Source organism: Aphidius gifuensis, linkage group LG1, assembly GCF_014905175.1.
Source record: "Aphidius gifuensis isolate YNYX2018 linkage group LG1, ASM1490517v1, whole genome shotgun sequence".
Classification (NCBI taxonomy): Eukaryota; Metazoa; Arthropoda; class Insecta; order Hymenoptera; family Braconidae; genus Aphidius; species Aphidius gifuensis.
In genome coordinates this window covers 9,569,920-9,592,705 of record NC_057788.1, presented here as the reverse complement: position 1 = coordinate 9,592,705, position 22,786 = coordinate 9,569,920, and the positions used below count along the sequence as shown (strand labels likewise).

The following is a 22,786-nucleotide window of genomic DNA, read 5'->3' as shown; positions in this document are numbered from 1 at the left end:
GGAAAAAAAAAAAATAAGGCAACGAAAAAAAAATAATAAAAGAAAAGGAAAAATAAAATATAAAAATTGAGTATATATAAAGAGAGGAGAGGAGAGAGAGCAAAGAGTGATCGGTTTTTCTACTCTCTCATTTCGAAAAAAAAAAAAAAATTGTTTCGATTCTATTGGCACGAGCTCAAATTACTCTTGGTTCGAGGTGAGCTGCTGAAGAAACGTGGAGAAGACTATTTGAAAAAAAAAACAATTTTTAAAATAAAAAAAAATAGAAGAGGAGAGACAGCTGTTGAAGGTGCGTAACTGCAAACCATGCTTGGTCAGCCACACTAACAACTTGCCGCGATGGTCCATCTTGATACGCGATTTTTTTATTTCATACCGACAATAATAATAATAACAACAATGACAACGCGGCACTTCTTGTTTTCATTCGCACGTATATATTCTACGTGATATGTCAAATCATTACTTGCACATATATATTTCCCTCCCCGACATTTAAAAATAAATTTAATTAACCAATTCGAAATTCCAATTGTCAAATAACAATTGTCGAAATAAACTGTCGAATTTTTTTTTTTTTCTACAAAATTTTGAGGTTTGTTTTTTATTATTATATTTCTGATTATAATTTTATAGTTTTTCAAGATTTATTTTAATCATGTCACCCGCAACTTTTGTATCTTAATTAGAAATTTTTTATTTTTTTTATTTTTTTTAATACTTTTAGATTTCTTGACTTGTAATTTACCATGCCGAATGATAATGGTCTTGAATATTCTCGGTGACGCTCTTTGAGCTACCTCAGAAAAAGCTTATAAAAAATTATATGAATAAAAAATAATCAACGTTGAAATGATGATAAAATTTTTAGCAAAAAATAAAAAGAAAAAAAATACTTGACATCATCAAATTTACTGCAAACAATGGGGTTTACAATATTTAAATTAAAAAAAAAAAAACTAAATAATTACGTCTATAATTGCGATTCAAAAATATTATAATAATGAAAAATATAAAAATATATTTTTCCCATTATTTAAAAATAGCTGATTTTTGTAATTAAATTAATTTACCATGTGAAATGTGAATTAACAAAGTAAAAGATAATCAATGTATATCGCAAGTATCACATCGTAAAAATTACATTAATTAGCCAATTAAAAGTCAATTAATTGTCGATTGAGTTCTAATCAAATGAGATCCTACTATCCTATAGAGATTCATTGTTTGAGATTTGGGTAACAACAACAAGATGCCACAAGAGAAAATTAGATGATGGAAAAAAAAAATTTCAATAAAAATAAAACAAGCATGGGAGAAAAGAGGTATAAGAAAAAAAAAGTAGCAAGAAATTTAATTTTAAGAAAGAAGGGATAAAAGAGGGATGACGCTGATGATGATGGTGATGCTGCTGATGATGATGATGATGGTGATGAGGAGGAGAAGAGAAAGAGACTGATATGTAGAAAGAAAAGAACCATATGTAGTTGCTCTTCCCACGTGGATTGTGTGACTGCGGGTTCTATATAGTAACAACTTCTGTCTTGCTCAAACTCAGCCACGTTTTGATGCAATTGCTAGATCACGAGGGTGGCAGTGTTGTTGGTACTTTAGTACCAACTCAAAAAGAAGAAATGTAGAAAAACTTGAATGTTTATACCGTGACTATCCGGTTACCCTCTTCTCAATAAACTATATACACACATTTACTAGGTCGATGAACCCTCATTAGCTCGTGATTAGACAACACACCTGGATCCATTGAAAAACACCCCCAACATTCTCCATCAAAACTCTTTCAAATAATTCATCATTCTCAAATAACCAAGTGCTTTATAAAATTTATTTTTTGATCCTCAATAATAATCATTATCTATTACGTAGGTGGGACACTTTGCGTCACTTATACGTATTGGATTTGTCTACCGAAAATTAAAAAACGCTCTCATTTCTTAAGTAATTGTCAGAGACACTTCGTGTTAGAACCAAAAGAAGCGTATTTTCAATCTTTTTAATTTGTATATTTTCGATTTTTTCTCAAATAATTATTAAAGTTGCCAAAGCCAAAAATGTTAAAAATCTTTTTTTCTTTTTTTTTTTAATATTAAATAACTTTTTATCTGTAAGCGTGATCGATTTGCACCGACTAATTAAAAGTTTCCTTTTATTTTGATCTTTAAATCACCGCTATTTTGAAAACGATATCTTTAAAACTCACGGAGTTATTAGAATTCTAATAGAAAAATTTGATGTGGCTGTTTTTTTCCCGATTTACATTGGAACCCAACAAAATCATGTTTTGTGGAGATTCGACGCGCAGTGTTGGCAGCCCTGCTTAGTTCGTCTCACTCACACAGATGAACATATGTTTATGATAAAATTTCGTAGTGTTGTGATTAAACAATATGATATTTTATTTGAAAAAAAAAAAAAATTACACTAACTAATAATTGCACATAACCCACCGGAGTATTGAAAATTTTAATTTTAGTTATATATGATTTTTGTTTATTTATTTATTTATTTATTTATTATAAAAAAAATATAATTTTTCATTCTAGTTATTAATTGATTTTTTTATTATTTATTTATCTTAATGTCACACCTTATTTTAATTCCCACGAAATTTAATTTATAACCGTTGTACTAAATAGATAAATATCTGAGTTATTTTATTTTTCATCGATTCATTCATGCATTTAACTATTATATAAATAAACTTTTCAATTTTGTATGCTACTCTATGTACACATATTTTATCCCATCATCATAGTCGTCATCATTATCATCGTCAAACTCCCTCTCATTTTTAGTCAGTGAAAGCATTTCAACACACAAGAAAGAGATCGTTTTTATTTTTTCTTCTTCATCTTCCAAAATTCAAATAGTCTGTTTTGTTTTGAGTAAAAAAAAAGCTGTCGTAATATAACAAGGAGAAGACAGTACATACAGGGCGGGTACCACTTGAAGCCACTCAAGGTTTGCATCTTTTTAGTCTTGGCATATGCGTAAGAAAAAAAAATAAGATGAGACGACACAACAAGCTGTTTTCGTTCATACAAGAAGGGACACACCATCATGAAAAAAAATAAAAATAAACAAAAAAAATGTCTATACTCAAAGGGTTCTCACGAGAATGTACAAATTTATTTTTCAACAGCAGTAGCACTCTTCCAAACTCAAGGGGAAATTTGTCATTGATAAGCTAATTATATTTAGAAAAAATTATGTCTCAATATAAACAACATCTAACTTTTTTTTTTTCTTCATATAATAATGATAAAAATATTTTAATTTTATTTGTAAAAAAATTATTAAACATAAGATCATAATGATCTCAGATGAAATTCAATAAATGTCAGTTAAAAATGAAGAGAATAAAAATGAAAAAAAATTTTTTTGATATGTTAAAATAAATGATTTGATTGGACGTGAAGAGATGCGAACAGAGTGAAATTGATTTTTGTGGATATGAGTGTCTGAATGAGAATGATAGTGGGGTTAATTATCAGAAATTCATCGATAATTTTTTTGTCTGTTGATGTGTATGAAGAGACGAGGAGGCTTCCAATTAGGCCAGCGAAAATATCGAATGTTCGCGCGTCTGTCGACCACGTGTGGGTATTCTACAAAAAAATTAAATAAGTGCCGACATATGTATCATACAGTACATGTTCTATATATGTGCATCATCTCGTCTCATCACTTTTTTTTTTTAAATTTATTTATGTACAATTTATTTTCATTCCGATATACCGTGAACTTATATGCACTCAATCGAAATTGTTTTAATGCTTTACCGCTAGTAAGTTTCGAAATTTCGATTTGATAATAACTCGAAATTATTTTTTTAAAATAATTTTATAAAAGTCTCACAGTCTTGTATTTTTGATTTATAGTTAAATGTAAATTAAAATAACAGAAAGAAAAAATAATATAAAGATTTTTTAAAAAATAATTTATTAGTTTATATTTTATTGATTTAAAAAAAATTTTTTTTATTTTTCTTCTAGTGTTTTGATAAACGACAAGAGATTAAAATATAAATTGTTGACAATATATTAATGACGTCAAAGATATTATAGCAGCACCATGTGTTGTCGTTAATTTTATGTATTTTTTTTTGAATTTTATTTCCTTGAATAGTCACGTGAACCCGGACTTGATTTTTTTTTCTTAAAAATTTTTTCTATATACTCTTGAAATTTGTCCAAATGTTAAAAGCAAGTGCGTAGTTTCCGTTTTGATATTGTGGGTGATGGAGCTACCAGTTAATGCAACAGGTCTTGGTTATTATTACGAGGGTGCGACTGTTGGTGTTCACATCTGGAGCAACGTGGTTTTATTTAGCTCTCACTCGTTAAAGTGGTCGCCCTGCGTGTGCAATATCTCTCCCAACGAATAAAAAAATAAACAAAAAAATAAAACCAACAGGTCTCCCCATTCATTTTCTTAAAATCCATGAGACTCTGACTAATGAGACAAAGAATAATGAGTATCATAAAAAAAATTATTTCTCTTTTTCTTTTTCTAAATGTGCTTTTTGCTTTTTTAAATGTACATGTTTTTTTTTTAAACAAAAACAATATACACGAAAAGAAAAAAGATACTTAAAATTATTTAAAAATATCAACGATAATTTTTTTTGTGACAAAAAGCACGTAGGTGGATGAGAAACTATGGGAATCGAATGATCGCTTGACCTCACAACTTGTCATGTCAATGAGACTCAACTTTAACTGTATATTAGGTCATGAACCAAGTACACCAACACTAAAAAATTATAAAACAATAAAAATAAAAAAATAAAACTATCTACTTTTATTTTTCAACTTATATAATTTAAATAAATTATATAAAAAAATTTCAAATAAAAAAAAAAAATAAAACTATTATGCCACCGACTAATTTCGTCGTCTCCACCTTTTTGCGGTTATATTTTAAATTTCGTTTACCAACTAAATGCAAATTATTATTATTATTTTAAAATTCATTTTTTTCAAGTCAATTACAGGTACATAATTTTAGTCTTGTCCTAAACTTGTCAAACTTGATATTTTCATTGAAAAAAAAAAATTAATTATCAAAAAGTTTAAAATGATTATATTTTTCGAAAAAATTAAATTGGATCGTATCATGTTTATGATAATGAGTTTTATATGTACAAAAAAAAAATTGAATAATATTAAAATTAAGGACACAATTAGTCACTCATACACACACATTTTCTAAAAATAAATTTACTTTATATCCATCATGTATAATGGTATAATTTAACGCGACGATAGGGTCATTATTCGCATGGCAAAACGGACGTTAAATTATCCACAAAGGTATGCGAATATTAAAGTAAATGAAGTCAAGTACAAGTTCATTCATATAAAAATTGAAATTAAATTTAAAAAATAAAACATTTAATTTTATATTATATGAAAAATACCAGAATAATTTATCATCATTTTAAACTATAAATAAGATCAATCAAGATACTCGATTAATTTATCAACGAAAAAATTTTCAATTCATTGAAATAAATTATATAAGATATATATAAATCAAAAAGGGTTAATGACCAGTGAATAAGGCTAAAAAAAAACCTTAAGAAATTCCTGGTTTTGTTGGAATCCAGGGCATGCGGTAGCGAATATTATACAAAATAGTAAAATGTGTTTGTGTCGCGGTCGGCTAGTTTGTTTGGAACCCATTGACATCTATGCATACCAAAAGATTACACACTCAAAAAAAAAAAGGAATAATCATAAACACATGGCTCAATAGTAGATAAAACATCTACAAATATCAGACATCCTAAAAAAAATTATTAAAAACTCATAAATCATAATGGAAAAAAAATCAAATTTAAATTAACGAAAAAGAAAAAAAATTCATTAAATTAAATTGTAATTAATCAAAATAAAAGAAAGTGATTATTAATTTGAAAATTGAATACAACGAAAATAGATTAATAAAGTAATTAAATTGATTTATTGATAATAATAATGAATATATTATTATCAGGTACCAGGGAGAGACGGGGAGAGACAGGGAGAGACAACAAGATATACGGAAGAAAATTAAAGGTGTTAAATCGAGGATACATAAAACTAGCCAGACTAACGATCTCGTATACTAAAACGAATATAAAGTTGCAATAAATATCTATATGTTGTTGTGAGATACGTCCGGTTTTTCATGTATAAATTGTACACACTATATATATATTATTTATCATGTATGTGAGAGTATGATGGGGTCTGTGCCCGGTGATTACGCCAACCGATTGCCATGTAAATTGTATACATATACATAAGTTCAATCACGTACACGATAGACCTCCACGGCCTTCATATATGTAAAGCCCAAAGGTAAAACTGATCTTGTACCTAGAATCAATGCTCAATTCAACCCCCTCTAATCAACCCAACCCCCTCTGACAATATATATCCGTTTTACAACAAAACAATTGCCACGTGATCGTGACATAAAATCATTTGACCAAGTCAACATCTATTTGTTGAGAATTAAATTATATATTAAAGAAAAAAAAATTATTAAACACAGAGTAATTGAACTTTTGTCATTGACCTTTAAAACTATTATTTTATTTTATTTAAGCTATTTTTATTGGAAAAAAAATCATTTAAATTTGATGATAAATGATAATTTTATTTATTTTTTTTTTGCGTTAATTATTTATCAATGTTTTTAATTTTGATTAAAAAAAAATATATTTTATTCCCACGGAATTTTCTTGGTGGTTAGATATTTCATGAATTTTTTATTTTATTTTATTTTTTTTTTGAGTAAATTAAATTCTTTTGGTACGTTAAGAAGAGGATAAATTTTTTTATTTCTCATTTTAGCAACACAAATGATTGTGCGTTCGTCAACAGTCAACGACACAAATCGAGATATTTGTATTGGTTGTTTGCAGCTAGCTGGATGTTGGTTTCTTGTTGTACTTTTCTCGGTACAATTTCTGAGTCAGCCTACATAAGGAGAGTTCTCGTCGTGCCAGGGGGCCTTCATCGTCTCCACTCTCTGTAGATACGACTTTTTTTTTTTAACTCTTTTTTACTCTTTTTAGATTTTTATATATATACAAAAGGTAATTTTGTATCTTACTCACAACTTTGAACTGCAAGATGTAGGTATTTTATTTTTTTTCTTGCAAATACATATATAAATAATTTTTTTTTTTATATATAATATTTATGTAATGTTTTTGAACTTTAAAAATATTTTAAAATACAAATGTTAGTTTTTAAAATAAAACTTATGTGAAAAGAGATTTTCTGATGATTAATAAAGTTGAAAAACCGGATTATCAATGCGATCCTAGACGGCAGGACGCTTTGACAAGGAAAAACAAAAGATAAATAATTTTTTTTTTAAAAAAACATGATATGTGAATCAATACACGCGTGGGAAAATCAGTAGTGGGAGATGACAAGTATTTAATAATTATTTTTTATTCATTTGCAACTAGCAACAACAAATGCATTTTTTTTTTTTCAAAAAATTAAATCAATAACCTTCGCATATAATCATAACAAAAAAAAAAAAAAAAAATGCATAATTGCAAGTACATGTTTAATGAATAAAAAGAAATTAAAATTTTTTAATTTCTATATATGGGGTCAGTTCATGTAAGTCCAATTAATAGTCGGTCAAGTCTTGGCCACCGTTAGAGTTCGATTATGCACCTACGACCTCAATTAATTCTCTCCGATAAAAATAAAGCGAAAAAAAAAAAATTGATTTAAATTAAATTAGTTGAAAAAATAAAAAACATTTAATATAAATTTAAAAAATTTTTGTTTTATTAATAAATTATGATTTTTTTATTTGACAAATTTATGAGTTTTTAAAAATTCAAAAAACCGGAAATGCAACATACGCGTAAAGTCAGCCACCCTCGACTGATTCACTGGGACAAATAACGTATACAGAAGTTTCTCAAGCTTTCACCCAGCATCTCAGACCTCGCCCCGACCTCCCGTATTTTTTTTTTTTCTATATATTTATTTTTATATATGTGTTACTTGTTGTCTATTTTACTTCAAAGTATATATCGTGATACGATAACGGTCCTCTCTTGCACATATATGCGCAGTGCACATGAGTATAACTTACTCACATCATAGACAAGGAAAGTAAATAAAAAATAAAATAAAATATAAATAAATAAATTAGAATATAAAATAAAAGTATCGAGTTTGACTCTGTATGCACTCTATGTATATACACTCAGTTTTATGAAGCAGCCATGCGAGAAGTGACACACCGCGTTTTGTGAGATATACCAATGTATATAAATTTTCTCCAACAATTACTTGTGCCAATTTCTTGGGTGCGACCTGTAAGATTCTAAACTTGATAAGAACTAACGAAAAAAATTTATAAAATTTAGGTCAATCAAATTTTTTTAAAAAGAAATTATGAGAAAATTTAATTCTTTTTTTTTATTTATCATAAAATTTTTTGCATTCTAATTTATTTATTTTATTTTTTTTCAACTCTCATTAGGTCATGCACGTTCGTGCAAAATCGAGACGCAATTTAAAGATCTCGTTTTATCATTTACACACAATATATGATGGATTCAAATATAAATAAACCAAAAAAACAAAAAAAGAAAACGACAGCATATATAAATTTTTTTTATAAGAACAAAAAAAAGGATAAAAAGGATAAATAATAAATATATGAAAATAAAATAAAATACTTTTCGATATATCCCGTTTGCAAGGTATCATTACCATAATCGTCGGGGCGGACGGCATATGGAAGATGGTCGAGCTAGCTCGTTCGGGGGCCTAATCGCGATAATGGCCAAGAAATCAGCTCGTGACCGCAGAATCGGAAAGTATCATCACTGCGAAAAAAGAGACAAGGACAACTATCCAATAATATATATAAATAAATAAAATAAAACACATGTCTTCCGAGGTTAAAGGTAAAGCAAAAAATCAAAACAAAAAAAAACAATTCAAGTGTAATTGAATAATTCTTTCCGTCATACAAAAAAAAATAAAAATGAAATAAATAAATTGAATAAATTTAATTGTCATTTGTTAATTTTCCTTATATAAAAAGGACAAACATCATCGGTCTTCCGGACATTTGATTGGTCATTGTTTTTCTATCACTTACTCTCATATGAATTTCTTTCTGTTTGCCTTTTTCTATTATTTTTTTATTTATTTCACTAGCAACAAAAAAACAAAAACAAAAAAGAGTGAGTGAGACATAGTTTGTTTTTTTGTTGCTAACGAAATAAATCAAATAAACAAAGAGTGATCTTCGAAGGATTAAATCGGTAACATATACGAGCGCTTGATAGACCGCGCGACACATAAAATGTTTATTGTTTATTATTGTTATAAACAAATGCATCAGTAGAAATCCACAAAAAAATATATTTTACTTCTTCAAAATGTCCTTTTTTATTTAATGGATTTTTCAGAAATACTGTGCAACAAATATTTATTGTAAAAAAAATTGTTTCAACTTTTAAAAAATTTTAACTTTATAATTTTCCACTAGTCTTTTTATTTTCAATATTTTTTTTTACAATAAATATTTGTTGCACAGTATTTCTGAAATATCCATTAAATAAAGGACATTTTGAAGAAGTAAAATATATTTTAATGATCATTACTGATAATAATAAACAATAAACATTTTAGAAATTATGGATACAGGCGCTCGTAGCGCGCCAATATGTTTGTAAATTTAAAAACTATACTTTTCTATGATTTAATATTATAAAAATGACGAATTTATGATCATCCAGGACAAGCTGACCAAACTTGTTTTGTAAAAAAAAAAAATACAAAGCTGCAGGATTTTTTTTTTTTTTGTTTTTTCGTATAGATCGAGCAGCCCAAACCCTTGAAGCTTTTTATAATAACACGTCGAGGAGGAGGTTGTTCTTGTCGGGTATGCGGTATGTGTATCCAAGGGGTCCAGTTTCGGTGTCTAGAGTAGACCGACCGACGTAACCTCACTTTAACCCTCCCACCATAACCCCCCTCCCATAAAATAATAATAACAACAACAACCGCCCAACCAAACAAGCCTCTTCTTTTTCTTTCTCTTTTAATTTAATTTTTTTTTTTCATTTCATTTCTTTTCTTTCATAATATACTTTCACGTTTACTCGCTCTCTCTCTCTCTCGAGACAATATCTTCTTGTATTCCCTATTTTACCTTTCAAGCTTCAATTCGAAGGACAAGGACAATCAGGTTTTTACAGCCGAAAGAAAAAACAGATACATAACTTAAAAAATAACGCAAAACAGGTGAATATGAGAGATTCCAATCGGTATTCGCTCATCGCGTGAATATTATATATTTTTATAAAGTCTTTTATCAGTAAAGGAAAGAAAGAAGAGGTCAAAAATTAAATAAAATATGAAATTTTTATTTTCATTTTGAAGGGAAATAACCTGAAGGGATGTTATGCAAAAAAAATTTTATAGACACGTATTGGTCTTCGAGGTCAAAACTCAATGAATTGCCTTGGAATTTTGTTTCGGCTGCGTCTGCGGGGCATTATTTGGTAGCCGGTAGTTGAGAATTATCCTTAGGGTGCAAACGAAGAACAAGAAAAAGTGAAATGTTGCATATATCGATACAGGCACGCGATCTCATACACAAGAAGCAACTTCTTCATCAATTTTTTTTTTTTTTTTTGCTCTGGGAAACAGTATACAAAAAGTAGCTGAAAAAAAAATACAAATGGACACACTGAAGAAGCTTTTTTGGAAGTACCTTAAATATATATTTTATTGAGCTAAGAAAAAAAATTAAAAATAAATATATATTTATATATAAAATCAGAAGAGTATCTATGGTCGAGAGACATAAAAATTATAAGAATTAAAAGAGTCTGAATTTTTTAATTCCCGCATCAGATGGAAATGTGAATTTCGTCGGTTAAAAGTGTGAGTCAAAACTAAGCTAAAAGAATCGAAGCCTTAAATTATCATCGAAATACATGGCTATGTCGATCTTGAAGTACTATGTAATAAATATTTCAAGTTTTATAAATAAAAAACTAAAAAAAAAAAAGGGTTACAGAAGCATTGGAATAAAAAACACCCAAAAAAAAGAAGAGAAGGGAGAGAAAGGGAGAGAAATAGTCGAACAGGGTGTTTTTTTTTTTCTTTTTAAATTTTTATTTCATGTCTCTAATCACAGCCGGAGGTGAGTTGAACGATTTAGCATCGTGAAATATATATAGAACCTGCCTGAGGATATTCAACGACATGTAATCATCACGTTCCAGCACGGTCGAGTTGGTCATCGTCAATGGCCAAGCAAGGGTCTAACTAACAACGCATCCAAAATGAACATTAACCTTTTTTTTTATTTTTATTTAATATATATCCTTGTAAATCTACCCTTGCATAAAGTCTCATCTCAATAATCAAGAAGCAGTGTGTATATAAAAATGAATTTAAATTTATTTAAAATGTTTGCATCAAGTGGGCAACATGTAGCATTTAAAATTGGTGAATATATTTAAACATTGAAGCACACATCAGGCAATTATATACGAATCGAAAAGATGTCAGGGATTTTTATATGTGTGCAGGTGTCGAATCTCGAATATATATTCTTCGCCCCCTTAATGTTAACTGAGACTTTTTGATGTAACACAACGTGTGGCCTACCTAACTGGAGCATCAGCACAACATCAAAAATACATACACATATAAACACATTAATTAAATATAAATACAGCATACTAATTCTTTTTTTTGTTTTTGATAATTAGCAAAATATATATATGCAAAAATTAAGGAGGTTGAAAAAAATACTACCCTGTCCAATTGTCTGAGACATAAGCATTTTTCGCTGCACCAGCTGTGAGGCAACTACCAATTTGTCTTTTTTTTTTTTTCAATTCATTTATTTGTCTTTTTTTTTCACATGAAATGCTTAATTATTATAAATTATCCGATTGATTTTATATATATTTTTTTAATGAAAAATAAACGAAATATATTAGCGAATAATATTTAAAAAATTTGTTTATGTTAAATATTTATTTGTAATATATTTATGCATCGATTGCAATATATAAAAACCGGGTAATTTAAAAAATCAGGTTCAGCTCGAATGATCACGTTGAATATTTGTATGTATTATGTGAGTGCACACACGCGGCGCCAAAGTTATAACCCTCATGTTTAAAAGAATAATCACATCTATAGTCTTAATGCAATTTTCAATTTAACCTGCATATGCATGAGTTAACATTACCGAGAAATACATAGAGAACTCGTAGATATCGATACAACATTAACTTTTTTTTTCCTCACATTCTTTAACGAAGCCACAAGACGACCATCCACATATACGTGATGGCAAATTCCAAATATAATATTCACATCGTATAGGGAAGGCTATCATTTCATTTTGAAATCAGCACTTCTTAAGAAAAAAAAATATGTATTTTTATGAAAACCAGAAAATGCAGGTGTTAATTTAAAAATAAATGCTAAGTGACATTTTTTTTTTTTTTTTAATACTTTTTTTGGAGAACCTAAAAAAAAAGTCTGGAGAGTTTTCTTAGAATACTCTGTGTATTCGATATTATATTCATGCTAATAATAAGCACGTTTGTTCGACAAGTGGTTAAAAAAATATATTCAAAAAAAAAAAAAAAAAACCTTAAAAATATGGACGACAGAAGTTTGGTGTTTGCGCAAAAGTTTGCAGAACGTCTTGTCGTCAACGAAAGCGCAAAGGTAGCATTGAAGAGACAAAATAAAAAAAAAAGTGTATATATATTTATATATGGAAAAAATAAATATATTTTTTTTATGATAAAAAAAAAGTGCACGCGCACACACAACACTCGTGTTGTCTCTTTATATATTCTCCTGTTGTATTCCCTTTTTTTTTTTCACGTTTTTGGTTTTATTGTTTGGGGTCCTCTTCAGCCACAGGTACATGTGGTGGTTCATATATATATTTCACAAGTTGTATAGAGAAGAAGGGATGTAAAAAAAAAATATAATAATAATATATATAAATAAATAAAAAGGAAGAAGCATTGATGCTACTGCCTATAAAGTGCCTACCGGTGCCGTTCGTGAGTAAATAACGGCGAGACAATACAGTAGGTGCGCAAAAGATCCTACCGTTTGTAATTTGCATGCTCCGTTTCGAGACGCATTTTCGCCATTGGTTTTTCTGCATACTACACACATAATATAACATCTATAAACCCTTTTTTATATTTAGTTTATATTTATTTATTTTTTTCTGCAAGTTTTGTGCCCCTTTTAAAAACTTCTTTGTGTTCACAAAGACACAACTCGTCGACCTTCGAAAGATATTCCACCTCGATAATCCTCTTTTGCAATAAAAAAAGAACAAAAAAAAAAAAAAAAATACGTCTCGTGGTTTTTGCCAACAATTGAGCCAAACTTTCTGCATTTAAAAAAAAAATATTGATCAAAATTTAAAATTATATTATTTTATGAAAATTTTTGCATTCTAATCTACCATTGTGTTATCAAATAATATGAAAAAACTAATTGACCATAACAACCGGAAAATCATTCAATTTTTATCAACAATTTTTCCTGTTTTATATTTATTTTTTTTGCTTATAATCAAAAAAGCCACACCTTGGATGTTCAATGCTTGCGGAAATGCTTTACCTAATATGTGTATTCACAAAAAAAATTCCTAGAGTGAGAGAAAGAGGAAGTTAAAAAATAAAAGAATAATGTTGAATGAAAAATTCTGGTATGGTGTTTTTAGATTGAAAGTGAGACTGAGAGCGTGTGCAGCCAGTGCAACAAGACAGAAGAATGGAGCAAACTGAACTTATGACGTTGCTCATGAAAAGGAAGGGAGGGGGGCGAAGGGGAGCAGAAGAGTAAAGAAATAATAAAAAATAATAAATAAAAAATCCTGTCCCCCAGAAGGTGGGGATCACCTGCACATGCGCACAAGGCGTGGGAACGTCGCGCGCCCAGGACACAATCTCTGAGTACATACGTCGTTGCTCCCGCAGTTCCGATGATTACCGATCATGACCGAACATTTATAGCTCGCTATTAATGCCCAAAGAGAAGGGGGCCAGTTTTTTAAACAGTGGTGCTCAATAAAAATTATTTTATTTGATCTATTTTTTTACCCTTATACTTATAAAAAAAACTATATATCCAATAACTAAAAACTCAACATTTTTAAAAAGGATAATACCGTAATTTAAAAATGATATTATTATTGTTGATTTTTTTGAAGAAGAATAGAAGTAGCCATGAAGGGATGCTAGTGCAAGAGAAGCAAAGTGCCAACCCCTGCGGCAAAAAAAAAATTGAATTGTGCACGTGCGAGAAAACAGGACCATCTGTGCAATAGATGAACCGGGGATTCACCGGATGTCGGATTGACACACACGAATATATATAAAAGAAAGTATAAACTCAGGGCCAATTGTGGTATTTTTTTTTATTTTTGTTTTGAGCATACAATTACAATTTAGACTACTATTACTACTTCACCTAATACCAGCACAAACAGCCCTTATTTTAGATTCATAATAAATTTACATTCTGGAGCTTTAACGCCAAATCTGATATCACTTTAATTATATAAAATTATCAAAGCACACGTGTATGTATTCAAAAGACAGATATACATACTGTTTGCAAATTTATGGAGCATCCCTACACACATGGTCAATACAAAGTTATTTTTTTATATTAAATAAATAATATATTTATTTATTTACTGTAAAACCCGCATATACATAATTTGAACATTAATTGCTTATTTTTTAACGCCATGTCAGGAGTATGATGACTATTAGTATTTGAAACGTCATTTGATTGGTGAATACTTGTATAATATTAAAGAAAAAAAAAATTATAAACCCTAAGGGGGCAAAGAAGACAATATTCTTCGACAGAAAGTGACGACGCACGGCGTTGAAATCACAGCGGGATATCACCGCTAAATAAAAAGTATATATTTTGACAGTGGAGACCAAGCAGTACATAACCTTCGTCATCGTTGGGTTATATCTTTAGGTGCGGCCTCAACTAATACACACAATCATCATACACAAAAGTCCATTTTAAATATTACATTATAAAATTTGTGTGTTGTTTAATTTTTTTTTTTTTTTTTATATTTTAATTTGAGCTGGCGGGTGTCTTGATTAAAATTAACCACACACGAGCATAAAAATGAAGAGAAAATTATAAACTCAATTTTTTAAAGGTTCGTGTGCTTACGATTTGTCGCTTAAATCATTTTACATATCTCTAATAGTTACCTTCAAAATTTCACATGACGAAGTAAAAAATAAAATAAGCTATTTCATCGCAAACCATATCGAAAACTTTGTCATATTCTCGACCCCCCGTTGACGAATACTCCGCGCACTGGGCGACCCCCTAACAAACCGGACAATTTTTTCGACGTCCCGCTTAGTTTTTCTGGAATATTAAAAGTCATTCGAAATAGCAGAATAATATTTATATTTTTTATTTTATTACAAAATATATAAAATTAAATATAGGATTTATGGTAAAATTTTTAAAAATTGTTTTCGTAAGTAGAATTTACGATTAGGTGGATTCCTTTGTCGGTCCTTGCTTTGCTAAGATATATATAAAATAAAAAAAAAATAACAAAATGAAAGGAAATAAAAAAAAAGATGAGAAGGGACATCGAGTGATGCCACATGGGCAACAATTTTGCCGCTAATGTCGAGCATCAATCGGACAGACAACGAGAGAGTTTGCAGAACGCCATTACCCTGTCACTCGATAGACAGACAGTCAACGGAAATAAAAAACAAATAAATAAAATAAAAATCAAGTTCTCTTCTGGACATCTATCACCCAGTTTAGACTAGAGAGACGAGAGTATTCAACAAAATCCGATAAAACGATAAAAAAATTACCCGCATATTCAGCTGTTACACAAATAATCAAATAAAATCAACAAAAAATCAAAAAAAATAAATCATAACTTGTTCATTTTTTTATATCTGTTATTGTACCAAAAAGAAAATAATATAAAAAAAAAAGTCGAGTGTTTTCTAAATATTTTTCTCTACCAGCCACTTTTATAAATAAGGGTGAATATTCATGAGATTATGTAGTACTTTGATATTCTCGTTTTGAATTATAATATTTTTTTTTTTTTCATATTCATTCTATTCAATGCGACAATTTGTATATGAAACACAATAAAAGATACTCAAGCTCAAAGGGCGTTCATCGCTATCCATCATAATGAATGCAATTTTTTTTTTTTTATTTTATTTATTCCACAGATACAACATTTGGTATTCATGGAGCTGGTCAAAAAACAGGCTCAATATAAAAAAAAAAAGTTACAAAAAAAATTTCTGCAAATATTATTATATTATTTTCGAAATAATAGAAAAAAAAAAAATTCGGAGATAAATATTACAGAATTCCCCTCACGTAAAACCAACTGGATATTTATTTAGCAAGAAATAAAATATATATCAATGTGAAAGGGTTATATTCTATATATTTTTAGAAAATAAAATTAAAGAATAACAATTTTTTCGTTGACATGAACACGTGCATGCATTATTTCTGATCTTTTTGCCGCAAAGTGTTGCATATCCACACAAAAATGTTTACTATGGCTTGTCTCGATGATAGAAATGACAGAAAGATACAGGCTGTTTGATTTAAAAAAAAAAAAAATTGTAAAGGGGGGTTAAGTGCGGAAATACTGGGAAAATCAGTGGTCACGTGACCTTACGCGTGCGAAGCGCTAAAATTTAGTAAAGGGTCGTTTCTATTGTAATATGGATGCGACATCCCTGAGGCATGTACACTGTGTGTTGAATAAAAATAAAAAAAATATAAAAAGAGAAGAAAATATATAACGTCCAGTTTCATCATCGATAAATATACATAGAATTCAACTTGGCCATATTGTCAAGTGGCCATCGCACAAATTTGTTATTATATTGAATTATGGACGCGTTAACTGCGCGCATATATCCCCTTGCCAGCATTTTTTTTTTTTTTTCATTTCAACCCTCTACAAAATCATCCCTAAGGCATTTCAAAAATGAAATTTAAAAATTTTATCTCATCAATCTTATATTGTGCAAATGAGAATAATATCATTGCGAAGCTTAAAGAATTATAATTTAACAAAATATCAATTATTTATTGATTTGGTAATTTTTTTTTTGGTAATTAAATTTAAATTTAAGCTGAATATTTAACTTTCTATATAAAAAACATTGATTACATTTTGATTGAAATAAATATTGTGATTCGAAAATAATATTTATAAAAAAAAAAATTGAGCACAAAGGTGATTGAAAAAACATTTAAAAAAAAAAGAGGAGATAAAAAAAAAGTGAAGGCTTTGGGTCCTTTGTAAATTGCTTTAGTGGTTGTGCAGGTTGAAGAAGAATTACGCGGTGCTAATGGACCAGTCGCAATGTTACTATAAAGAATCCGAAAGGACGAGTGAGAGTCAAGAGAAATTTTCAAAAAATAATATAAAAATTAAATCTTTGTGAGCAAAGATATAATGGTAATAGATTCATACCTCTTATATTCAACACAGCAATTAACTCGGTTGAAATTATAAACTAAATATTACCACAAATGTATGTTACAAATACATAAATTATATACATTGTTCATTTTCTCTTTAATTTAAAAATGAATTTCAGAGAGATATACATTTTATCAACAAAAAAATAATTATGAAAATTATTTAGAAAAAAATTCTTCAAACTTTCACAAAGTAAATGAAAAAAATTATAATAGCTATTATTTTTTTTTACAGAAAAATACTTTACCGACTGTGGTAAGATTTTTATTGGAGAAATTTTCGTTGCCAGTATTTTTTGAAGACACGTGCGCGGCTGTCACGATTTAAATTTCATATTTTTTTTTCTTCAATTACTTATTGAAATCCCACGCTTTATCATGCATAATCCGTTAATAATATAAACAATTTACGATAACCACATGACACGTTAGTTTGTGTGACAATTGACTCGACAATTTGTCTATTAAAATATTGATACATGTTGTACATGCAGCACTTACTAAGGTCAATGACATGAATAAAAAAATGCTCTTGATAAATTTATTAATCCACTCAAATATTATTATTTTATTTTTTTTGTTTTAACTTACTTGCAGTAAGATGATTCTCCTCGTGGTGACGATACGCAAATTCCATCTTGTTTGCACGGATTTGGTGAGCATGAACTGAAGCCTAAAATAAAAAATAAAATATCAATACAAATAAATACCATGACAAATATAATTATTTCAAGAATTATTTGTAAATTAGTTTAATCGATTAGTGTGAAATTATTACGATGAATTTTTTTATTGCACAGTGGGTTGTGTACATATCAGGTAACACGGAGGGTTAATGTAGATTATTTGACTCGAGAAATAAATTTAAGTGTTCTTCTTGGTGGCATTCAGAGCGTGTATATATTCAAAGAAATAAAATTAAAAAAATCTAAACTGCTAAAGGAGAAAAAATATTTTTTTAAAAAAAGTGTTAGCCAAATGGCCAGAGGGCTTATCGAAGAGCTGATGGCAATTAGCCATCTACAGTATATGCCCCTCAAGTGGTCCTCCATGAAGACCAGTAAAAAGAAGATGCCTTTACTTTGTTAAGCATCAAAGAGACCTTTGACAATATGCCGGGTAAAGTAAACTTTCATGTTGAAAAAGACGACCAACAAAGTATTGAAAAAAAAAAAAAAATATAACAATTTACGAAAAGTTATTTTATTTTTTTTAAATTGTAATTTGAATTGAAATATTTTATGCTTGAAATTTTAATTTAAAAAATGTAATATAGAGGATGCAGAGGGAGTATAGTATGGAGAAAATAAAGTCACCTAAAGATTGTAATAAGAGTGCGACAAGTACGACACAGCATCGCACTCAAATGTCCAACTTGCAAGACTTGCAAGACGGATGAGATCAGTTAAACAAAACTGCCTTCGTGACAAATCCACTGTTTCCTTTTCTCAGTATACTACTTTTGTATATTTTCTGTATAACAAAAGTACTTGTATTTGTGTGTCTCTTTCACGCAAAAACATCAAGTGCGTGACAAATGGATTGTTTTTTTTTTATATTTTTATTTCATTGTTATTTTGTATTTTATTTTATAAAAATTTTACTTAGAAATTGATAAGAGTACATCCACAATGTTTTAATGTCTCTATAAACATATTTTATTTTAATTTTTTTTTGTATGAATATATAAAAATATCTGCAGTGCTAATTACTTTAATTCTCGCGTAAATTGGCTGACTGAATTGCGGCTTCCTTCCTGCAGCAGATCATGCCACAGAAATTTTATGTATATTTGAAAAAAAAAAATGAATAATATATTATTTTTTTTGTCGTAAAATTAATGTACAATATTTTTTCTTTGAATGAGAAATTTTTTACACTTGTTTTTTTTTTTTTTATTAACGAACAAAAAATTTGAATAATCGGCGAATGATCAATGACATTTTTTTTTAAATTTATATAATAATATAAATTTTTATAATTACAAATTACGTGTCAATGACATTATCTTTTAGATAACTATTAAATTTTAAAAGGATAGTTAATGTGTTGAGAATATACTGTATAGTTAATGTAGTCTCAATCAGTACGTGGGCGAGAGAAAAAAAAAAAAAAAACTGTCTGGATAAGAACGTGAATAAAATAAGACTAAATTTTTTTACCTCACGATATATATTTTCACGCGCCCACGCGATAGAAATTATGTCTTGAGTGCACTTTTTGAACGACCAATTTCCTTATTAAATATCTAATTACATAGCTATCTTGAATTTCTAAAATTAGATTTAAAAAAAAAAAACAAAAATTATTTCTTAAAACAAAAAAACTTTCACTCTAAAAATTCATAGCTCGTATTGATTATCAAATTAACATTTGCCAAAATTCAAAAGAACTAGATCATTTGATAGAAATGCCCTCGAAACAAAAAATTATTTCTAGAAAGTAAAATAAAAAAAAATAACCGAAGAAGAAGAATCATAGATATTAGTCTGCTTCCGGGGTAAAATAATAGTAATAATAAATAAAAAAAAAAAGTATTTATATTACTGTAGAAAAAAAAAAAATTGTTCCAAGAAATATTGTTCATCGAAATGATTGTTTCGATTTCGATTCTGATGACGCAGCTAAAGGTGTCAAAAAAATAAAAAAAGTTTGTAAGATAACAAAGGTTCTTTTATTTTAATCAAGTATATAATTCGACACACATTTAAAGGTGCTATAAATTTATTTTCCATTAAAACATGGATATAATATAAATGCATATTAATGCTTGAAGACACTAAAAGTAAAGAGAGAGAAGAGGACAAAAAGCGAACGTCGCCATTGCCATGGAAAATAAAAAAAAATGATTTTTATTTTTTCTTTCAATTTGAGTGTATACATGTCTTCATGATATCCAAGTGTATATATAAGAAGAAGGTATGTATAAAACAACATTAACAAAGTGATGACCCTCACACGGGTGTGCCCATCCTCAATGGGGGGGAACCGGTCGTCGACGACGAGATGATACGACACGAAAACGGTAGTCATAACTCACACCAAGACCATAAAATTATTATTAATATATTTATGTATAATCAACAACAACAATGAAAACAATATTTAATAATTTTATTGTTAAATAATTTTTTTGTACTAATGAAACAAAACAAATAAATTTAAAAACAGGAAATTAATCAGATTCAATTGATGGAAAAAGTTGATGTCAGCGTGAGATGAAAATCCGGAAAAATATTTATTTGATGAGAAATAAATTCAAGAAGTGGAATGTGTCATTTGTGCAACTTTTATAAAATCATTGATTCTTGAGACACTAAATAAGGCACCCTGTTGAGAAATGATATCTTGTCATTCTGAGGATTTGATGATGATAATTTATTTATTTTTTTTAACCAACGGTATACTTGTTTTTATATACTAATTTTCTATCACTTTAATCTTATTTTTTTTCCAATTTATTGATGGCTAAAGTATTGAAATACTTTTGTGTTATTCATGACTAAAAATACTTTGAAAAAATTATTATTGTTTTTTTTTTCTTTTATTTATTTTTTATATTGATTTTTTCTGTATACATATGGCAATATTAGGCATATGGTATGCACTTGCGGATGGAATTTGACAAGTCCTCAAAACGATAACCAATTTTTCATTTTACCAGAGGCAACATAACACTCAACAGTTGATCTCATAAATTTGGCTGTTCAAAAAAATCAGGTGGATATTTTTGTGTGATAAATAAAATATATATATTTTTGTTTTATTACATGGTCAAGGTAAAACTTTTTATGATTTTTAAACGAGTAAATTTTACTGTTTTCAATGAAAACTTTTCATAATATTTGTTTAATTTTTTCAACAAAAAATACTTGAAAATGATTTTATTTGATGTTTAAAATAAAAATAAAATAAAATTGTTATTTGTTGACAATTTTTAATTATTAAAACTTATTTATAGCTAGATAATTAATCAAATGATCAATTGACATTCAGACAAACTTGAAGAATTAGAATTGGACTTGATAGCCTGAAGCAACAACGACTTATCATTAAATCACGTGATTTTATTATTGATCAGACATGTACGGTGACAAGAATCACATGTAACATCAATAAACCAGTTGATAAAAAACCAATCAATTTTTTAAAAATACAGGGTATTAAAAGAGCTTGACACTCTGACAAATTTAGATAGTTCAACTTTGATCTAATAGCTTGAAGCAATGACCTAAATGATTAACAAAAAATCATGTGGTTCAAATTTATCCATGTGTGTTTATATAATAGATACATTAAGTAAAAAATATTCTTAGTTGTTTATTAACACTCAGCTAATCAGTGCACAATAAAACTCTCAGTTGATCAAGCATAACTAGTGTAAAACTTGGGAAAGAAAAATAACAAATAAAATGCAAATTTTCCTGGTTTGCTTGGTGCCTATTGGTACAAATTTTATGGTAACATATGGAGCTCCATTAGATTGGGATAATGTACCACTAGTATCACAAGGAAAAATGGTATTTTTATATATAATGGGTAAACAAGATGAAGTTGAAAAAACATGGAATAATTTTAAAAATAAAACACAATTATGGCAATCTGTAAAAAGCTTTGATGACAGTTTACCTGGATATGGATATTAACTACTTGTACTTTGGGTGGTTTTATAATTGGAAGTGTAACTGGAGGTCCTGTTGGAGGTTCAGCTGGTGCTGTTGGTGGAAGCCTTGTAGCAGATGGAACATCAACTTTTTTGTATAATAAACCAATGGGTATGATTGATCATGCATTACATTTGGAGAAAAAAACAACTGGTGAACATATCGATGCTGCCTTGGATTTAACATTTACAGCAGTTGGACCTCAAGTTGGTAAATCAACAGTAAATAGCTCAAAAAAAAAAATTTCTTTAAAATTAGAAAGACCAAATCCAAGACAAGTTTCAATAACATCAAGTGAGGTAGAAGCAGTTTTTTCAAATCCATCATACAAAAATACAAAACCCTCAACAGGATCTGAATCGTATGCTGATATATTGATCAAACTTGATTCGGAGGAACAAAATCGTCAACGTCAAATGAAAGGATAAGCTCAAATAGATCATCACGATCTCTTGTACTTGCAGAAAACAAAGATCAACTTTTGTCTAATAATAGTAGCAAGTCTTGGTATACATTTAAACT

The 22,786-nt window shown here is 28.5% G+C and overlaps 1 protein-coding gene across 2 annotated transcripts in view; it reads right to left on the bottom strand.

Moving 5' to 3' along the window:
• The window catches only part of LOC122847727 (neurogenic locus Notch protein), a 105,433-nt gene that overhangs the window by 68,901 nt on the left and 13,746 nt on the right, over positions 1-22,786 (bottom strand). For both annotated transcript variants that reach the window (XM_044145575.1, XM_044145576.1), the window contains exon 2: positions 18,192-18,273. In XM_044145575.1, the coding sequence (XP_044001510.1) occupies positions 18,192-18,273 (82 nt within the window). The remainder of the gene's footprint in view (positions 1-18,191; positions 18,274-22,786) is intronic.